The sequence below is a fragment of the Pelobates fuscus genome, chromosome 2 (genome assembly GCF_036172605.1).
Source record: "Pelobates fuscus isolate aPelFus1 chromosome 2, aPelFus1.pri, whole genome shotgun sequence".
Taxonomy (NCBI): Eukaryota; Metazoa; Chordata; class Amphibia; order Anura; family Pelobatidae; genus Pelobates; species Pelobates fuscus.
In genome coordinates this window covers 195,835,938-195,854,469 of record NC_086318.1, presented here as the reverse complement: position 1 = coordinate 195,854,469, position 18,532 = coordinate 195,835,938, and the positions used below count along the sequence as shown (strand labels likewise).

Sequence of the window (18,532 nt, the reverse complement as noted above, 5' to 3'; positions counted from 1 at the left end):
ACTTTGTGCTGCAGTCCCCCACAAGGTCCAGAGGGAGTGCCCCTTGCATGGGGACATGCATATAAGGCCAGTTGTGGCTGCCATTAAAGCATTCCAGCTTGTACTCTAAAACTGTATGTCGTCGTGTTATTGGAGGGAAGGAAGATTTAACCCTGTGTTCCAGCTTGCAGGGGATTCAATGAGGAAAGTCCTTGTAAGGACTAGAGCTCCCAGGAGTGTCGACCTGTGCCTGTGGGTGTCTAGAGCGAATTCCCCATTTGGCTTCAGGAGAGAGCGGTTCCAGGGCCCCAGTCAAGCCACGGTGACTGTGGGCAGAAGTGATGTGATTTGTCCCCTGTTCCCACTAGGAAGCGGTCCTTGGCGGAGGTACCCAGCTGGGGTACAGGGAGCTCTGCTACACCCACCAACAAGAGCATGGGGGCTTTCTTAGAAGGCAGCTACTTTTTCATAACAGTGAGTAGCCACTGGCTGACATGTGGAGACATAAGGGAGCTATTAACCCTCTTTTATTCCAATATAATAGGGTCATATTTACCCCATATGCTTTTTGTGACAGATTGTTGGGTTGTTTTTGAACTATTTTCTGTCTGGTTAGTAGTGATTTTTAATCATTGGTGCCAGGATTTAACCATTTTGGTTCATCCAAATAATTTTTCCCAAAATGATTGCATGGATAAAACGTATGTGACCTGAACGTGCATATATACATTTTTTTTCATTTTGTTTTTTTCAAAGAAATCAATTTAAATGAACATAATTTTCCTGATGTGCACAAGTCTACTAATTTGCTCAGGAAACACTTAAATGGACACTACAGCCATAGTGACACCTCTCTGCATGTAACTTGCACAGGCTTCTTAAACACTTCCTGTAAAGTGAGATGTAATGTTTACTCTTCCTTTATTGCAAATTCTGTTTAATGTAGAATTTCATATATAACACTGTTAATCGCTTGCTAGACCTTGCAAGAGCCTCTTGTATGTGTTAAAAATTTAATTTACAGTGCAGGAGATAAAAACTTTTAACCCCTTAAGTACCAAACTTCTGGAATAAAAGGGAATCATGACATGTCACACATGTCATGTGTCCTTAATGAATCCTTTTTTTCATGCAGGCTGTGTCAGTCACAGCCATGGGAGGTGTGGCTAGGGCTGCATAAACAGAAACAAATGTGATTTAACTCCTAAATGACAGAAAATTAAGCAATGAGACTTCAGAGACATGATCTATATACAAACTGCTTAAATAAGTTAATGTTGTTTTGGTGACTATAGCGTCCCTAATATTTCACTACTACTACTTTTTATTGCTTTGCAGTCAACTCTTCTCTATGAGATTTGGACAGGCTGAGCATGGCAATTGATGAATATGCACTCTAGGTCTCCAATGCTTCTTTATGGGAATAATTGGGTTGGATCAGAGATGATCTGCAATGATTATCTTACAAGAGACAGACTGGTTGCTCTAAGGAGACCTTCCAGATGCAAGAATTACAAGTAAGTTTAATTTATTTTTTATTTTATTTAAAAGAGGGAAGTCCTGAAGCTAAAAGGAAAGAGCTTTAAAAATAATATATAAATTTAGTGTGTTACTTTAACCCCTTAAGGACCAAACTTCTGGAATAAAAGGGAATCATGACGTGTCAGACATGTCATGTGTCCTTAAAGGGTTAAAGGACTACTAAAGAGCAAATCCCTGTATTGCTCTAACTTGGAGAGCATATTCTCTTCTTACCTTTATGATGTGTTTTGTTTTTTATTATTATTATTATTATTATTATTATTATTATTATTTCCGTTTACCCATTGTAATATGAAATTCAATATGTGGGTGCTCTACACATAACAAATATTAATCATAGATCTTTAGGATGATTATCACTTCACTATCACAAACATGGTTCACTGTTTTTAGTAACTAACCCTCTCAGGGTAAAATTAATATAAGAGGGATTCTTCACATTTCTAAATATTACACACGTGAAAATCACCTATAACTTTTTTATTCATTTCTCATACAATGCTCCATTTTTATTTAAAGTATTGAATAATAATATGATATACTTAAAAGTTAAATTAACCTATTATACTATACTAAATAATTTAAAAGAATAATTTATATAAATCATGGCTAATTGTGCAACAAATGATTGGAAACTGAAAGGATTTATTTTGATTTGTACATCTCCACACACCATCTACAATAACAGAAAAGGGCAAAACTTATAATATGTATCGGGAGGGAACAAGACAGGAGGCTCAATTTCATAAAAAATATGTGGATTTCAACATTTCATTTTTTTATTTTATTCCTCTCAAAACACAAATGTGTGAAGTATTGGGGATAACTGAACACAACTTTAAAAATCTTGAAAAGTAACAGTTCCCTTTTAAAATATTAAAAAAAAAAGTATTACAGCTCCACAAATATTTTTACAATAAATATGCCATTAATACAAATCCTGGAATTTTAAACACTACTTTCAGTGTATTTTGTCTTTGATTGTATTACTTCTTCATTTTAATAAAATGAATTTATTCTGTGTTTTTGCATCATATATATTACATAGGGAATGCGATGTTAAGCAGCACCTTATTAAATATATTTTATATTGGCTAGAAGTAAAATATGCATTATTGCATTTCATGCTCACAGAACATAAAAAATATCAAAACTTTGCAAAAGGTGTTGTTATAATAATAGTTGAATTAAATGTTTATAGCCTCCCTATAGCAGAGAGCTTGAAACTTTATTTTTTTTTAAAAAGTGTGCAATATGATTGTTGAATCCGATGGGTTAAAAGTGGTTACCTTGTTAATTTGCAATATTGCCCTGTGTGGTGTTTGAACCTAATAAAGTGCATTCTATATCAGAAATAAATGATGCTCGCAGTGTTTGGCAATGCTAGCACAATGTATGCCTAGAATGTAATAAAACTAACCACGCCAGTGGAAAAAGGAGAAGGATATTAGTTAAATTAGAACTGCATGCATTCTGATGGAAAAACCATATCCAGTTCATATCTGATCTAATTGTACTGCCTCGCCATAATGAATATAACACTTACAGCTCTATGTAAGCATACACAGAAAAAGCTAAGGAATGTCTACTGTTTAATCAACACTTTCCTTTCATATATTGCTGGGACTAGTTTAATAATAAAAAAATTAAAAAAAATTAATAATACAAGGTATAATATGTTTAAACAAAATGATTTCAAACTGAGAATTTCTAATAAAATTTGCCCTTAACGTAGCATGGTTAGTTTAAAATTTCACACTTTTGATGTCTAAATTCCTCCATCAGTTTCTAAAGCCAGGTAAAGCTATGGTGTTGTGTTGTGAAAGCTGGTTATTTATATCCCCAGCACTTGCATGGTTAACGGAAATGTTAACATTTGTATGGGGTTATTCTCTAAACAGTGAGGTGGCAACTGATTTTCAAGATTTAAGGCCAATATTTTGAACTGTACTATTGAGCTCATACAGTTTATTTTTTAGCGTTTGTCTTTGCCCATTAAAGGGAAACTCCAGTGCCAGCAAAAAAAATCAGTTTTCCTGGCACTGCAGGTCCCCTCTCCCTCCCACCCCCCAATTCCCGGTTGCTGAAGGGGTGAAAACCCCTTCAGTGACTTACCTGAGGCAGCGACATTTCCCACGTCGCTGCTTCTTCCTCCGCGCCGCTCCTCCCTATGATTGCGTCGGCCGGTGGGCTAGCCTGATCCCGCCCACCGGCCGAGGAGACCTAATGCACATGCGCGGCAATGCCGCGCATGCGCATTAGCACTCCCTATAGGAAAGCATTGAAAACGCTTTTCAATGCTTTCCTATGTGGAAATGAGCGATGCTGGAGGTCCTTACACAGTGTGAGGACGTCCAGTGGTGCTCTAGCACAGGTTTTCTGTGCTGTGGACCAGGAAGTGCCCTCTAGTGGCTGTCTAGTAGACAGCCACTAGAGGTGGAGTTAACCTTGCAAGGTAATTATTGCAGTTTATAAAAAACTGCAATAATTACACTTGCAGGGTTAAGAGTAGTGGGAGTTGGCACCCAGACCACTCCAATGGGCAGAAGTGGTCTGGGTGCCTGGAGTGTCCCTTTAAATGTATCTCCAAACCTGGGAACATGCTCTCTTTCTTCTCAGCATACAGGCTAACAATCATGGGAGGGAATATCACAGTATATCAGGGTGAGAAAAGGACAAGAAATGTGCTGCCATCACTCTACGTAAATTTTCTTGAAGACAGTTGCATTACATATGTACCAGACTGGAAGAGGTGCCAAAAGGAGCCATCCAAATTTCCTCTAGCCTCCAGTCCTTTGAAGGAACACTCCAGACCCCTAAACCACTTTAGCTTGCTGAAAAACTTTGTGTGTTAAGAACGTCATACTTTTTTCATTTTGCAAAAAGTGCAGATTTGAATAGAAATTTACACTTTTATAAATTAAACTAGTTACACCCTCTTGGCTTTCAAGCAGACAACTTGTCCTGTTATTTCCCGGTTGGCTATCTCAATGGAGCTAAATTCAATAGGCAGCAATTGATCAGAGCACCTGATGTCTCAATGAGCTGCAGTGGGAAGTCTCTGATTGGACAGCCACTGAAAGTCTGGGCGAGGTTAGAGGAGGAGGACTTGCAAAAGCGTCAGACAAGAGAAATTCTGATTTTGCAAGCTGTTTTTAGACAAATCCCAATGAAAAAAATGCATAATTAAGTGCATGCAAGTTTTCATTTTGAGGTATATCAAATAAACATTGATTTTTATTTTGTATTTTGGCAGTGGAGTGCCCCTTTAAGAAGTCAATCAAAACACAGCTCTTTAGGAAAGCTTACAGTCTTCCTGGGTGAAGCTTCTCTCATTTCACTGCCTCATCAGTTTCCTTGCCTCCATAGCCCTGTTCACTCTCTCTCCTGTCATTGTTCCGTTCTTCCACACACCACTTTTACTAGCTTATTTCGAAACAGGCATGTTATCCATCAATCCCTAACCCATCTGACATGCTGTTACTTCACTTGTGAGCCTTCACCTATTCCTCATAGATTGTAAGCTCCGTTAAGCAGGGTATTATTCACCTCCTGTCTCTGTTATATTCTGCATGTAAATTACTTGTTGCCAAATATCCTCATGTTATAATTGCAAGCACTGCGGAGTTAATTGGCGCTATATAAATGATAAGAAAAATATTCTTCACTGTGTAAAGATTATAAGACAAAATGGTTTATTTAATAAACAGTATGTTCAGTTGAGTTGAAAACAGATTTACAAAATCTGGGCCAAGATGCCATGGCTGCAAAACAAATCTCCTATGTTGGGGGTATTTACAAATCAAATTTTATTGACATTACTAAATTACACATATGTTCTCTTCCTTGTATACATGATAAAAAGTACTAGCTTCCTTAATAAACAGAATATAAATAGTAGTCTCCTGTATACCTATAAACAACATATGTATTCATAATAAAACATGTGTTTATAAATTTTGGTATTACATATGCATGCAAAATGGTTCCTATAAAGGAAATCTTGTAGCATATTTACTACGCTGACTTAATAAAATACAGGGCTCTGCAATGTTACTTGTTAGTAGTTTTATTTTTTTTTATATAGATTCCCACCCATTACTGTATCTTACATCCGTCTGGATAGTATCAGTGTATTTGGCCTGGCTGTGACGTTATATTTCTCAGGCGAATCATAAACTGACTGATCCAGATAGAATTATTAAAACATTATTTGTACATAAATATGTAACATCTGCAGCCTGTGAAAACTGCTTTCCAGACAATACATTTTTACAAATTGAGCATCGCCCATGCAAATGGAGTACTTAGAAAGTATTTTTTTCTTTATAAACCTTCGCTCTTTTTTATTTTATGGAAAAGTCACTATTATTAATTAATAAATAAGACAGCAGGTTCTCCTTAGTTCAAAGCAAATTAGGTTTAATTCCAAGATTCCACAGAAGGGCATTGCATAAGAGAAAATAAATATAAAATACTATCCCTTTATACAGTGTAATGCAGGAACATAGCATGTTTTATCTATTGTCTTGTTTTATTTTATTGTTTTCCTATTTTCTGAGAAAGCTTTGGTTCCTACATTGGAAAACAATTATAACTGAACTACTTAACATTAGTTTATAGATAAATAATAAAATCAAATGATGTTATTTTTTGTAAATATCTGTTTATTTAGACAAGATGTCTTTCCTGTTGACATACAAATACCATAGAAAATTCTCAATATCATCTGCTTTCAGAGTCTAGCATAGTTCTTCACTAAACTGGGAATTCCAAGTGAACTTCAAATTTAAAGCAAAAGCAGCTGACTTGGAGGATTTTTCCAGTTCAGATATTTTTGGGCTTAAAATGAAAATTTACATTGATTTTTGTACATTAGTGAACAGAATAACCCTGTTAGCAGCACAAAAGGTCATCATGTATTCCGGGTCTGTCAGACAATTGATATTTGAGCAACAGTTAACAGATACCTTATTACTACTTTAGCATTGCCCATGTGCATTCACTGGGAGAGAGAGATAGATATGAATATGATCAGGGCTCAGACAGTAATGTTAGCTTACCTATATAACTACACAGACCATACAAGTAGAGAGATGGTGTGCACTGCAATACAGCATGTACTGAGACACACACAAAAATAATTACTTCTGAAGCAATGAATATTATATGAAAAATCCACAAACCAAATGTATTTAGGAGGGAGTGGGCTCCCAAAAAAAAAAAAAAAAAAGTCAAAATAAATATATCACGTAATTTATTTATTTTTTTACTTTGAGACTGACAGACGTTATTACACTGAATGGACGTGATTGATCACATACAGAATAACTCATTTTTATTGATTGATATCTGTGTGCACAGCTGCATGTCAGATCACTGTATATAATATTATTTAAACATGCTAGGCTGATTATTGTAAAATAACTAGATTTACATTTTATGAATATCAAATAAAATAGAAAGAATTAAAGGGGAACTAATTTCTAAGACTTGGCAATATTTAGGTTAAACTAGAGGATTATGGGTAAAAAGAAAAAAGCACTTTTATGGATCTAGTCTACCATTAAGGGATCTATTAGTATTTTATCTTGGGGCATTCACTACTTCTTCTTGAACTCAATGTTAACAGTGACCTCCTATAACAGCATATTAGAGACTGCTCGACGGGATTTCTTAGGAAAATAATAAACGCTTATAAAGACTTATTGAAGGCAACAGAAACATATATTAAAACTGCTCATGATAAATAAAGTATTTTCATGAAATTATTATTTTTTGTAAATAGGATTAACATTAAAAGGGTAAGCAGAAAAAAAGAGACAGCAATAGAAATGCCAAATATGCAAAACAATGTAATTCTTTTAAGGTTCTAGCATTGTTAAGTTGGGAATTAAAAGGAACAGTATCATTATCGGATTGAATTTAAATTAAACACATTTGGATTTTAGTAACAGGATCATTCATTCAAAACTATGCAAGATACTGATACATGAGACTAACAGACAGAAAATAACAGAGGCTCGAATTTATTTTACATTCATTTCTATAAACAGGTGCATCTTATCTTGTCCTAGTAGCCTAGGTGTGGTCACGTGTCTGCCAAGCCATCGACTATTATTTCTAAGTAGGTTGTGTATCTATATATAATATATACATATTATACTGATGTCAGTGCGAACGTTGCCCTAAATGGATGATTGACCCGTGTATTTAAATAGCCGATTTACACCTAGTCTGCATTGTATTACACCGTTAAATGATCAAGTATCAGTGTGGAAGCTACCTTATCACAAGAAGGCTAATGAATTGAGATATCAAATTATATTTCTTCTTTGTTTGATTTTTGAAGATGTTTGAGCATTTTGGATAGATTATCCATAAAGTGAAAACACAGGTTGTTAGATCATTTATAACCCAATAGCCTTGTTACACATAACATCAGATACATAATTTCGGTGTGTAAAGGTTAAATGCTGTAAAATACTTAACTTGACTGGTTTGGGGTAATTGTATATGGGAAATATTAAGTGAGCAGCAAGCTATGTTGATCTAAGAATTATAAGCAAAATATAGAATCAGAGTTTTAAAAAAATTTATATTTTGGTAAAGCATTCTAAAGTTGGTTATTTTGCCCAAAATGTTTAATATAGCTTTTATATCACCACGAATCATTGTGTACAATTTTGTAGTGAGTGTGTGTCCCCCTGCTAGTAAATCAGCATCTTCCCTAGTTTGCTATACTGAGAGATATAATATCACCCAGGACTGAAACTGACTACATACATTTTACTTTATTATCAACCACAAACCATTTTGTATTTCTGGAATTATCAATATCAGGAAATATGGTAATTGTGAATCAAGAAAATGTGACAGGTACATAAATTATTTTTATGTTTATATATATTTTTTTAAATGTTTTTTAGATGTGTGTATTTTTTCTTATAAATATAATAGCAGCCAGGTGAATGACATATTAAAGTCAATGCGTTGCAAATCAAAAATAAATCTCAGTGAACTGCTAGTGGGAATATTTGTAAAATCCCCCATTTTCAGGGTCATTCACTAAAGTGAGAATTCAAAGTAATTCTCAAATTTAAGGTCAAAATAGTCGAACTGGGAAAATTCTTAGTTATCTCAAGTATGCTTTTACTTCTGCTATTCTGACCTTAAATTCGAAATTTAGAATTCTCACTTTAGTAGATAGCACTGTTTGTGTCAAATTCTCCCAAACATACAAATTGGGGCAGTCAATAATTTACTCCCTGTGCTTATAAAAAGTTCCCATTAGATGTAATTATATGATTTCACATAATTTCTAGTGCCTTAATAATCTGCTTTACTTCCATTATTTAATCTATAAATACCTCATCATAACAAGTATTCACAATGTATAAAAAATGTCTAAATCTTTAGCCCTAAGATGTTTTAAGAGCAAACCCATCAGTGCTAAGTACTCATTTAATGACACAGTAAATGTTTAGCAAACCTCTCCTCCATGATAATTTTTTTGTTCTTCCCCTTTTCTTTCTGAGTTATCAATATCATCACATAGTTACTTGTTCTTTCCATTATTTAAAATAGTTTCTCAGCAAGCCCTGTGAAAATGTTATATGAAATAAACCTGTTGTTCCACTATCACCTGTTTTAAGTTAAGGGGCCATATTTTATTTCAAAAAGTTATCTCTCCAGGCATTTTTTTTTTTATTAAATCAGCTGACAGTGAACATGTACCATTAAGGCCTAAATCAGTGAGTTGGGAATAGAATAGAATTGGGAAATATTCAAACAGGCTTACTCACTAAACTTAGAATTGTAGCAAATTTAAATCTAAAGTGCTAAAAAGGTGGCTACAATAGATGATTTAGTAGAAAATAAATCTCCAACTAAGCTATAGTAACAGCACGGCTACTTTGGCCTAAATTTTACCAGTCATTATCCAACACACCCTAACTCGCTGTTTAGTGCAGGCATAGGTTTCATAGGTTCAGCACTCCAGATGTTTTGGACTACACCTCCCGTGATGCTTTGCCATAATTATGGGTGTGAGAGCATTATGGGGGGTGTAGTCCACAACATCTGGAGTGCCGAAGGTTGCCTATCCCTGTGTATAAACTCATCCCTGTGCTGCATTATTGTCAATATGTTTTAAGAATTGAAATCATTTAGCAATCATATCCCTGTTATTTATTTAAGTTACACACCATAATCACACAATTATTACATATATGTATATTCTAACAACTGGAAATGATCGACTTGATTTTGTCAAAAATGTTGCAGTTACATTCTTCCTGTTTAAAATAAAAAAAAAAATCTGGATAATATTACATTAAAAACAAAAAAAAAGGTCTTTGACAAGAAAGTGTAATAGTGAGAAAAACCTGGTATTGCTCAGGCTGAAAATAATTTGTGATACTATAGCTGTGGAGGTAGGAATATGGCTTTCTGTTGGATTATATCTGTTTTCTTTCTTTAGGGTAAGATTGGTAATATGATTAAACAGAAATTCCAAAGCCCTATAAATTAGCAAGAGAGAGCATCTAAACTCAGAGAACAAAATTGACATTTGATATGCTTAGCACAGAGTGATCCCTAATTCCTTACAATATCACATATTGCTTTCAATAATAACATAGGGGAAGGGGCTTTATGCTAAGACAGGGTATTTAAAAACACATCTCACTGTGTCAATTAGTAACAAATCCTGGGACACCCTAACCTCCTGCAACATTACTCTACAGACAGTAGGCTAGTGAAATTGTTATGGCGTTAGCCTGGCAAGGTAATAACAATGCGATATAATATCACCTTATTAAACAGAGAAAGGGGAGGTAATTATCTCAATCCTGTTTTCACGAGATCTTAACACACAGGAAACTCCAATAGCCTTAATGTGTCAAATTATCATGCAATTAAAGCTGGTATTTGTCACATTCCTTTGGGAACCTACTAAGGCCAAGAGCAAATAAATAAAACACAATGTAACATACTATTATTACAGCACTATAAAATAACGGATAAATAAAATGTAACAGTGTAGTGTGATTTATAAAGGTGTTATAATAATCACTTTTAGGTTATCTATACAGTGTATCTGTTGCTTGCTTTTATATAAACGAAGGTGTTTTTCTGTTGGCCAATAAATGTTTATAATGAAAATATTTATATACATTAATAACATAGCATACTTTTCTGGTTAAAGAAAACATAGCAATGATTTAGTACGAGCAGAGTTTATTTTTATAAACAGTATTACCCTGATGAAGTTGCATATGACATGTCAGTTGATAAAATTAAATATTTTAATGTATTATATTCCATTAATATTTTATAATAAGACGTGTGCATACATGTATGTGTACCTGTAATAGTACATGCCCAGGGGTATATTTACACTGTGATGCACTGTACTATTTGAATGTAAATCAATTCATTTGGTTATAATTGTATTTATTTACAGTATTTTATTTGCAACATGTGCTTTGTTAAAAATGTAAGATTAATTTAACCCCTTAATGACCAAACTTCTGGAATAAAAGGGAATCATGACATGTCACACATGTCATGTGTCCTTAAGGGGTGAAAAAAAAATGTGAGTGCAATGCACATGATGATTGATCTGCTTTCTCTTTAACATAGGGGGACCTACATCCTATATGACTTATAGTGAATTAATGCCACTGGAGACATATGTGTTAGTGTTAGTAACTATTTTACTGGTTCTACTGACAATTAGTACATGTTTGTTAGAGTCCTGATCCTTTCGATCTTTATGCCATTTTCTGTCCTACCAGGATGTCAGTCCAGCTGCCACGATGTCATCAGCAATGTGTATTTAAGCTGTGCCAGTCTCACCCACCGCTGACCATCAGCACCTTATGCTCTACCCCTCACCTTGGCTCAGTTGGTATTCCAGTTAGGAAAACTTCAACTGCAACCTCTTCTTGTGTGTGAATTCTTACCATTTAATTCCAGACGAATGGATCTGTGTGTGTGTGTGTGCAATAGATAATAATAGATCGGTATCTAAATATAATATTAATTGCTTTTTCTAAAAAAAAATAAAAAGCAATAGATGACCTATAAAAATATTACACCTAGCTATACATAATATAAAATCATTAAACAATAGTAATATTATTAATAATACAACATGAATCACATAAATCAAGTTACGAACACTAACCTCATGTATGCACATATATAAATCGCCAAAAAGAACATACTAAGAATATAAGCAGCATAGTAAAATTCAGGACAGCTGTGCAGGCAGAGTGCGGGGTTGGCTACAGGGTCCATTTCTTGGTCCTCAGAGTAGATAGAGAGCTGTGAAATCCTTCATCCCGTTGCACCTCTAAACAGTTTAACAGCTCCCAATATAAAACCTCTCAACCTATAAAAAGGAAGCCTTAACTTTTTATTAAGGTGCTAAACTGAGCTGGCTCTGGTAAAATGACCAATCTTCCCTGGCTTTTTTGGAACGGGAAAAGCTTTGCCTGTGTGATAAAAAAAATAATAATACTGCAATTAGGTGAAAACCTGACTTATTTAAATGGAAATTATTGTATAGAATTATGAAGGGGTCCAAAAGTCTCAAAATGTGATAAACTAGTTGTCTATAGAAGAGGGTTTTTATTTTTTAGTATTTTCTGTCCCCAGATCATGTCCATTTTCCAGTGTATTTTATAGGGTTAGATCTGCCTCCCCTTAAAGTGTTATTTATTGTCCATTTTGAAATAGCAGCAGCTTGTCATATTTTTAAAATACAGACCAGTGCTTTCATATAAAATGGAAACACCTAATGACAGTACTATAATACAGGCAATAATAGCGAAAATAAGAACAATACAAGCAAAATGTGTTTTTCTTCTTTATTGCATATTAAACAAAAGTCTGCTAGGCATCATGGGAAATGCAGATACAAATAGCTGGGTTGTCATAGTAAACTACACTACTTTAGACAATTTAAACACCACTTTCTAAATTGTTATACTGTATGTGTGTATATAGGGCCTTTAATATTCTACAAGAAATAATGTGTTTTTTTTTTTTTTTTTTTTCCTTAAAGATGAGTTTACTGCACTCACCAAGAGTGTGAAATCTAATTCCCAGACAGTTCCTCTCACTGGATGCTACATGAGATCATTTGTACTGTGAGTGCAGCGTTATCAATGGGACTGGAGGTGTGGGGTGCTTAGGGATAAAAGTAAAGAACGGAGTTACAATCCCTGCAAGTTCAGTCTGGCCTCACAGCCTAATTTGGAAGTGGGTCCGGGTCTGGGTTAATCTCTCTGCAGTGATTGGTCAGATCTGTTGGTGATTGGCACTTCATGGGACTCCTCCCTGTCCAGTCGCTTTATTGTCAGTAATGAGCTCTACTGCTTGCAAGTGCTGACAGATCAAGGCTACAAATTTCAATTACAAGCTCTAATGTGTGTCCTGCGCGCTCTGTAACCCGTGTCAGTCCTTCCTGGCCCGCCAGACGAGGCAGATCTTGCAACAAGAAAGGGGGGAGTGAAGGGAAGAAGCTGCACAAGTTATCCAAGTGCTGGGAGAAATTTATTATTTTTGGGGAGAGTGGGACAGAACATTGGGGGATTCCATGGATTCTCACAGTGCTGGACTCTGATCCCTGGCCAGTTGTCATAGGTTATCCTGGTGTCTATGCTGAGCCCAGAGCTTTGCTCTCAGTCTAGAGGGTGGCTGTGTTCAGGGCTGGCTGTGGGATTCAGACTGGGAGTAGAGGAGAACCGTCGGCTGAGCACACAGAGGAGGCATGGCAGACAAGAGAAGGTCCCCCTGCACTATGAGTCTCAAGGCTCACGCTTTCTCGGTGGAGGCTCTCATTGGGGCTGAGAAGCAGCAGCAGAAAAAGAAACGCAGAAAGCTGGAGGATGGACCCGGGGAGAGGGGCTTGACGGAGGGATCTGATCTGCCCCCTGGACAACTACAGCCATCCGGTGCCACCGAGCTGGATCACTCTGTGTGCAACTTGCTTGGGTCCTGTAAGTTTCTTTCTATACCTCATAGAATGGCTAACAAACTGTGACAGGGGCCACCTCTGATAGTGTACTGTAGTGCCTATGACTGTGTAAAAAGAACAATATGGGGATTTCGTTAAGGAGAGAGAGTAATTCTGGAACAAAGTTCTAGAACTTGGACCCAGACTTACTCTTAATACATAGCCTTAACGTTCTAAAAGTGGAGCAGTCACCATGGAAACCATTCGACTGTTTCCACTCAGTGCTCCACTTTTAGAACGTTGCCCCAAATCGCTTTTTCCTATAAATTATGTTTATATATAAATCATCTCATATGGCATAATGACATCACACAGTTGTTTTTTTTTTTTTTTTTTTTTTTTTTAAGTTTGGCTTTGTAGGTACAGTTTAAAAAAAATATATATTTTAATTGGTCACTCTTTTGATAGTGAGTGTTATATAGCTTTGGTAACACATGCAATCCTTAAATGTTTGTCATTTCTCTGAGTTTGTCAGTGGCTCAGTATATTCATAGTGCAAGTTGGTAGGTAACCAGAGAAGCTTCTGTGACCTTAGAGGTCCCTGTCAGATGTAACCTGATTTTCCTTCGATATATCCTTAATGTCCGGCTTGGACTAATCATTCAGTGTATTACACGTTTTCAACATTTGTTAACAAGATGTGACCTTGTCAAGAGAACATCATTTGCTTTTCAGCCACATTATTACAACTGCAATTAATTTCCCCCTCTCCAGATTTAATTTAGTATTATTTGCTCTTTTCTTATCAGTCTTAAATTCAGAGAGTTAAAAATGAAAATTGATTGGAATAAGATATGAATCTTTATATCGGAATAGCACAAAAACAGATAAATAAACGTTTGATTTCGATTCGCGTTCTTTGTTTTTGTATACTCTTCCGTGTTGGACAGATTTAATGGAAACTCTGATTTGTTGTTTTGAATTAAGAAATCTGTTTACTTCAAAACTCATCAGGATTGTAATATAACTCTTTGGACCGGTCCTTGGTGATAATGTCGATACATAATTGCATTCGTATTTCACTTTGTAAAATAATTGAGAATTAATTAGATTAAATATAAACATTGAAGAGATGAATATCAAGAAAAGTAGGATTTTATCTACAAACGTTTCTTTTCATTAATCTTTTAGTTAAATATTTACTTAGATGTTCTTAAATAGTGACATTTATAGTACCGTATATTGTAGGCTGCTCTTTTTTTGTTTTCTGTTTTACATATTTATATATCTATATATGAACTTGCATGTTTTAAATATTATATTTCACCGAAAAGTCACAAAAAAATAAACATTATTTTTTTTGTAGATTCTTGTATTATTCTACCGCATTATATTCTGAATAAAGCTTCACTCTCTCTCTCTCTCTTTCTCTCTTTCTCTCTCTGAATAAATTGAAGGTTAATTCGGAATATTATGATATATATATATATATATATATATATATATATATATATATATATATATATATATATCATAATATTCCGAATTAAGCTTATATATATATATATATATATATCATAATATTCTGAATATATATATAGGTATATAAATATATGTATATAATATTTTATATATTTATATATATATTATAATATATATATAGATATATATATATATATATATATATATATATATATATATATATATATATATATATTAATATCTATGTATATATATATATATATATATATATATATATGTATATATATATATGTATGTATATTATATCATGTTGGTTTATAGAAACTCAGTTTAATAAAGCTCAAGATGATATAGCACTTTGATAAGCTGTTTGAAATCATGAAACAACGCTGCAATTAGAAACCAAGTTTTGTGTATACTATTTATGTATCACTGTTTACAATTGTCTTTGAAGTTGTGCGTTCATTTCCAGTTATTAGCACTTCAGTCAATACATATAGAATGTGTTTATTTTTCTTTAGATCGGCATTTTAACACATTGTCAGTTATACATGTTATTAATCTCTTATACTAAAGAGTTACATGGATGTGTTTTTCTTTTGACATTTGACCAATGTAGCCTAATATTTTACAATGTAGCCTAAGTAAACCTGCAAAAGATAGATAGATAGATCGATCAACAAACAGTAAAAGTGACTCATAATGTAGCAAGATTAAAATGCAATATCAATTAATTCAAGTAAACATAGACATATATGCAGTGTAAATTAGTTGTAATAATATATTTTATCATATTTGGAAAAAAAAGGGTTGAAAATGAAGTAATGATATATTAACTAAGAATATCACAATATAATTGTTCTGTATGTCTATCTGTCTATCTATCTATGGAATATTATTATTATAAATGCAGAGGGCTCCATTTCCATTCAGACAGTAAGATGATGAATGCAGTGCAGGTCTGTTGTAGTGTGTGCTCTCTCATGCTATCTATGTGTGGTGCCTGACCCCCAGCTCCCAGTGAGGATGCCTATGGTCCGGCGAAGGCAGCTGCTGGCACGTGTAGCTCTCCCATGTCCTCCCCGGTGATGGCGGCCCCCGTGGTAGCTCCTCCTGTGGCCCGCGTGGACCTGCAGGGTGCAGAGCTGTGGAAGCGCTTCCATGAGATTGGCACCGAGATGATCATCACCAAGGCCGGGAGGTGAGGACATTCAGCCTCTGTTACAGTGTCCAAACCAAGTGTGAGATCAGCCAGGGGACTGCTATCCATCATCATCTGGCTGGGGTGATTGGAATGCTCCTGCCTGGGAAGGTTATTGACATCCTATTGGGCTGGCTATGGCCTTCACATGCACTCCCAGTACACTTTTATTTGTACCATCTCAGGTATTTTTGGACACACACTATACATGGTTAATCACTATATTACCTCCAACTAGCCACACTACGGTGACAATTCCCAGGAATTCAAAGTGAATTCAAAATTAATTTGAAAATTTAGACCAAAATAGCCGATTGAGTTTAAATCTCCCAGCCAATTTCTGTGTTAAGTTTTTCTATTTGGCCTTACATTTCAAATTCACTTTGAATTCTAAGCAATTCTCACCTTAGTGAATGCATCTGATAATCTACTCATCACAGTATTGACTACCGGCCCAGAGCTCCAGCTAGCACGTATTCACCCCTTACTGGACAGCTGATATCAGATTCACAGTTAGTGTAACAAGCTGGTGAGCATGGAGTCATGAAATCTGAACAGTCATATGAGTTCAGCACACATGCTCATCTGGGGGCTTATTTAAGCACCAGCACTCCAGCCAGAGTCCTATAGTGTTACATTTAGAGACCTAACACTGAGCCAGGGTGTGGAAGGCCAGCAGATGTGCCAAGTAACCTTCAGCTGGGTCTCAGTGTGCTGTGAAACTGAAATGACCAGGCTCAGGCCTAGTGACTGATGTACAATATAATCACCCTGTAAACCTGTAACATTAGCACCCACAAAGTGTGAAGGCAAAATACAGTTCATTGAGTTTTATCTTGCCTCACTTGACAAGAGATTGGAACAAAGTGATAAAAAAAGGAAACAATCACCAAAGAAAACAGCTCATTGCTCCATGTTTAGCAGTTTGTCCCAGAATATGATATAAGCTAAAACATCTCCTAGACCTAGGGAAAATAGTCAAATGGAAAAAACGGCGAATTTAGCATTTCATGCCATCTGGACTATATTGGTCTACATGTTGCATTCCATGTCTTAGATGTTAATTAATAGACCTCCATCTCAGCTAAACTGGAGGTTTATCCCAATTTAGGTATTCTGCCTAGAATACCATTGGCAATTGTCTACAAGTCAGTGTTTAGTGAGTGCACCCCAGAGAGACACTAAATTAACCATATTTAGCTGGTGAAAGTGAATAATTGGTGGTTACAATGTGTACTGTTATTCTTAAACTCATTTAAAGAGGTTCACATAGAGATTAGCATCCATTAAGGCAAGGAGGACTGAGTCACACACCTACAGAGTTATGAAGTGTGTAGGAGAGAAATGTACTCCATCAGTCCCAAACCCAGCCTTCTCCAGAGTTACTGCTTCATAAACTGAGAGATGCTTGAATTCAGTCATTTTCTTAGAGGACATGGTTCAAAGGCAGATGTGTAAGGGAAAAAAAAATAAAATAAAACAAAAACCCTGGAAATTATACAAGTAACTCAGCTTATTAAATATTGCAAAAACACATTTTATGAAATCCATATGTTAGCGTCTAGAATTCAGAAGGTGGGGAGCAATGATCTAAATGTTGTGTTCTAACTAGCACAATGCTATGCTTGTCCAGGGTTCTTACTGCCAAACACTCTGTGATACAGGTGCACAGAAAACACACATAGACAAACACCAAGAACATATTCCTGGCTGCCATCAGTCTGTACTGTTTACCATTCACTATGGATTCAGATCACTAAAACCTGGGGGCAAATTAGACACCTTATGTCTTGATTAAGTTATGATGTAGAATTGATGAAGTGTTAATTTAACTATTTTGTGACATAAGGGATGGACATAAAAATAGGAGAATCTTATCCTGGAGCTCAGAAAACACATTTTAATTAATAAGTAAAAGCATGGGGTATGTTCACTAAACAGTTATTTGTGATGAGAAGCAAATGACTTGAAACAAACGAGAAAAAAAGAAATAACCGAACTGGCTTCTTTATATTGACCTAAAAAAAACAAACAAAACAAAAAACAAAACAAAAAAAAACAAACAAATGTAAGACCGATCTTTTGGTCAAAATATCGCAAGCGTACAGCCATCTCACTTTGGTGGACAGATAGACCCCAGAATGTACATATCCGGTATCCAAAATTATTTCTAAATTTACTTTAAATTCAATTTATTTAAATCCATTTTTTGTTGGTGTCATTCCAAATTACTGACAAGCAACATGTAGTCATAATATATATTTATATTGCATGAGCTTAACATAATAAATAATGATACATAGGATGTCTGAACATGACATACAGTAAGATAAAGGGTAAGAAGGTCTAATCATAATATA

The 18,532-nt window shown here is 35.1% G+C and overlaps 1 protein-coding gene across 1 annotated transcript in view; it reads left to right on the top strand.

Annotated features, from left to right (window-relative positions):
* Positions 1-12,928: 12,928 nt before the first annotated feature.
* TBX18 (T-box transcription factor 18) overlaps positions 12,929-18,532 on the top strand; it is a 30,665-nt gene continuing 25,061 nt past the window's right edge. Inside the window, exons 1-2 of the mRNA XM_063441148.1 lie at positions 12,929-13,532; positions 15,986-16,172. Coding sequence (XP_063297218.1) covers positions 13,304-13,532; positions 15,986-16,172 — 416 coding nt within the window. The 5' untranslated portion in view covers positions 12,929-13,303. The remainder of the gene's footprint in view (positions 13,533-15,985; positions 16,173-18,532) is intronic.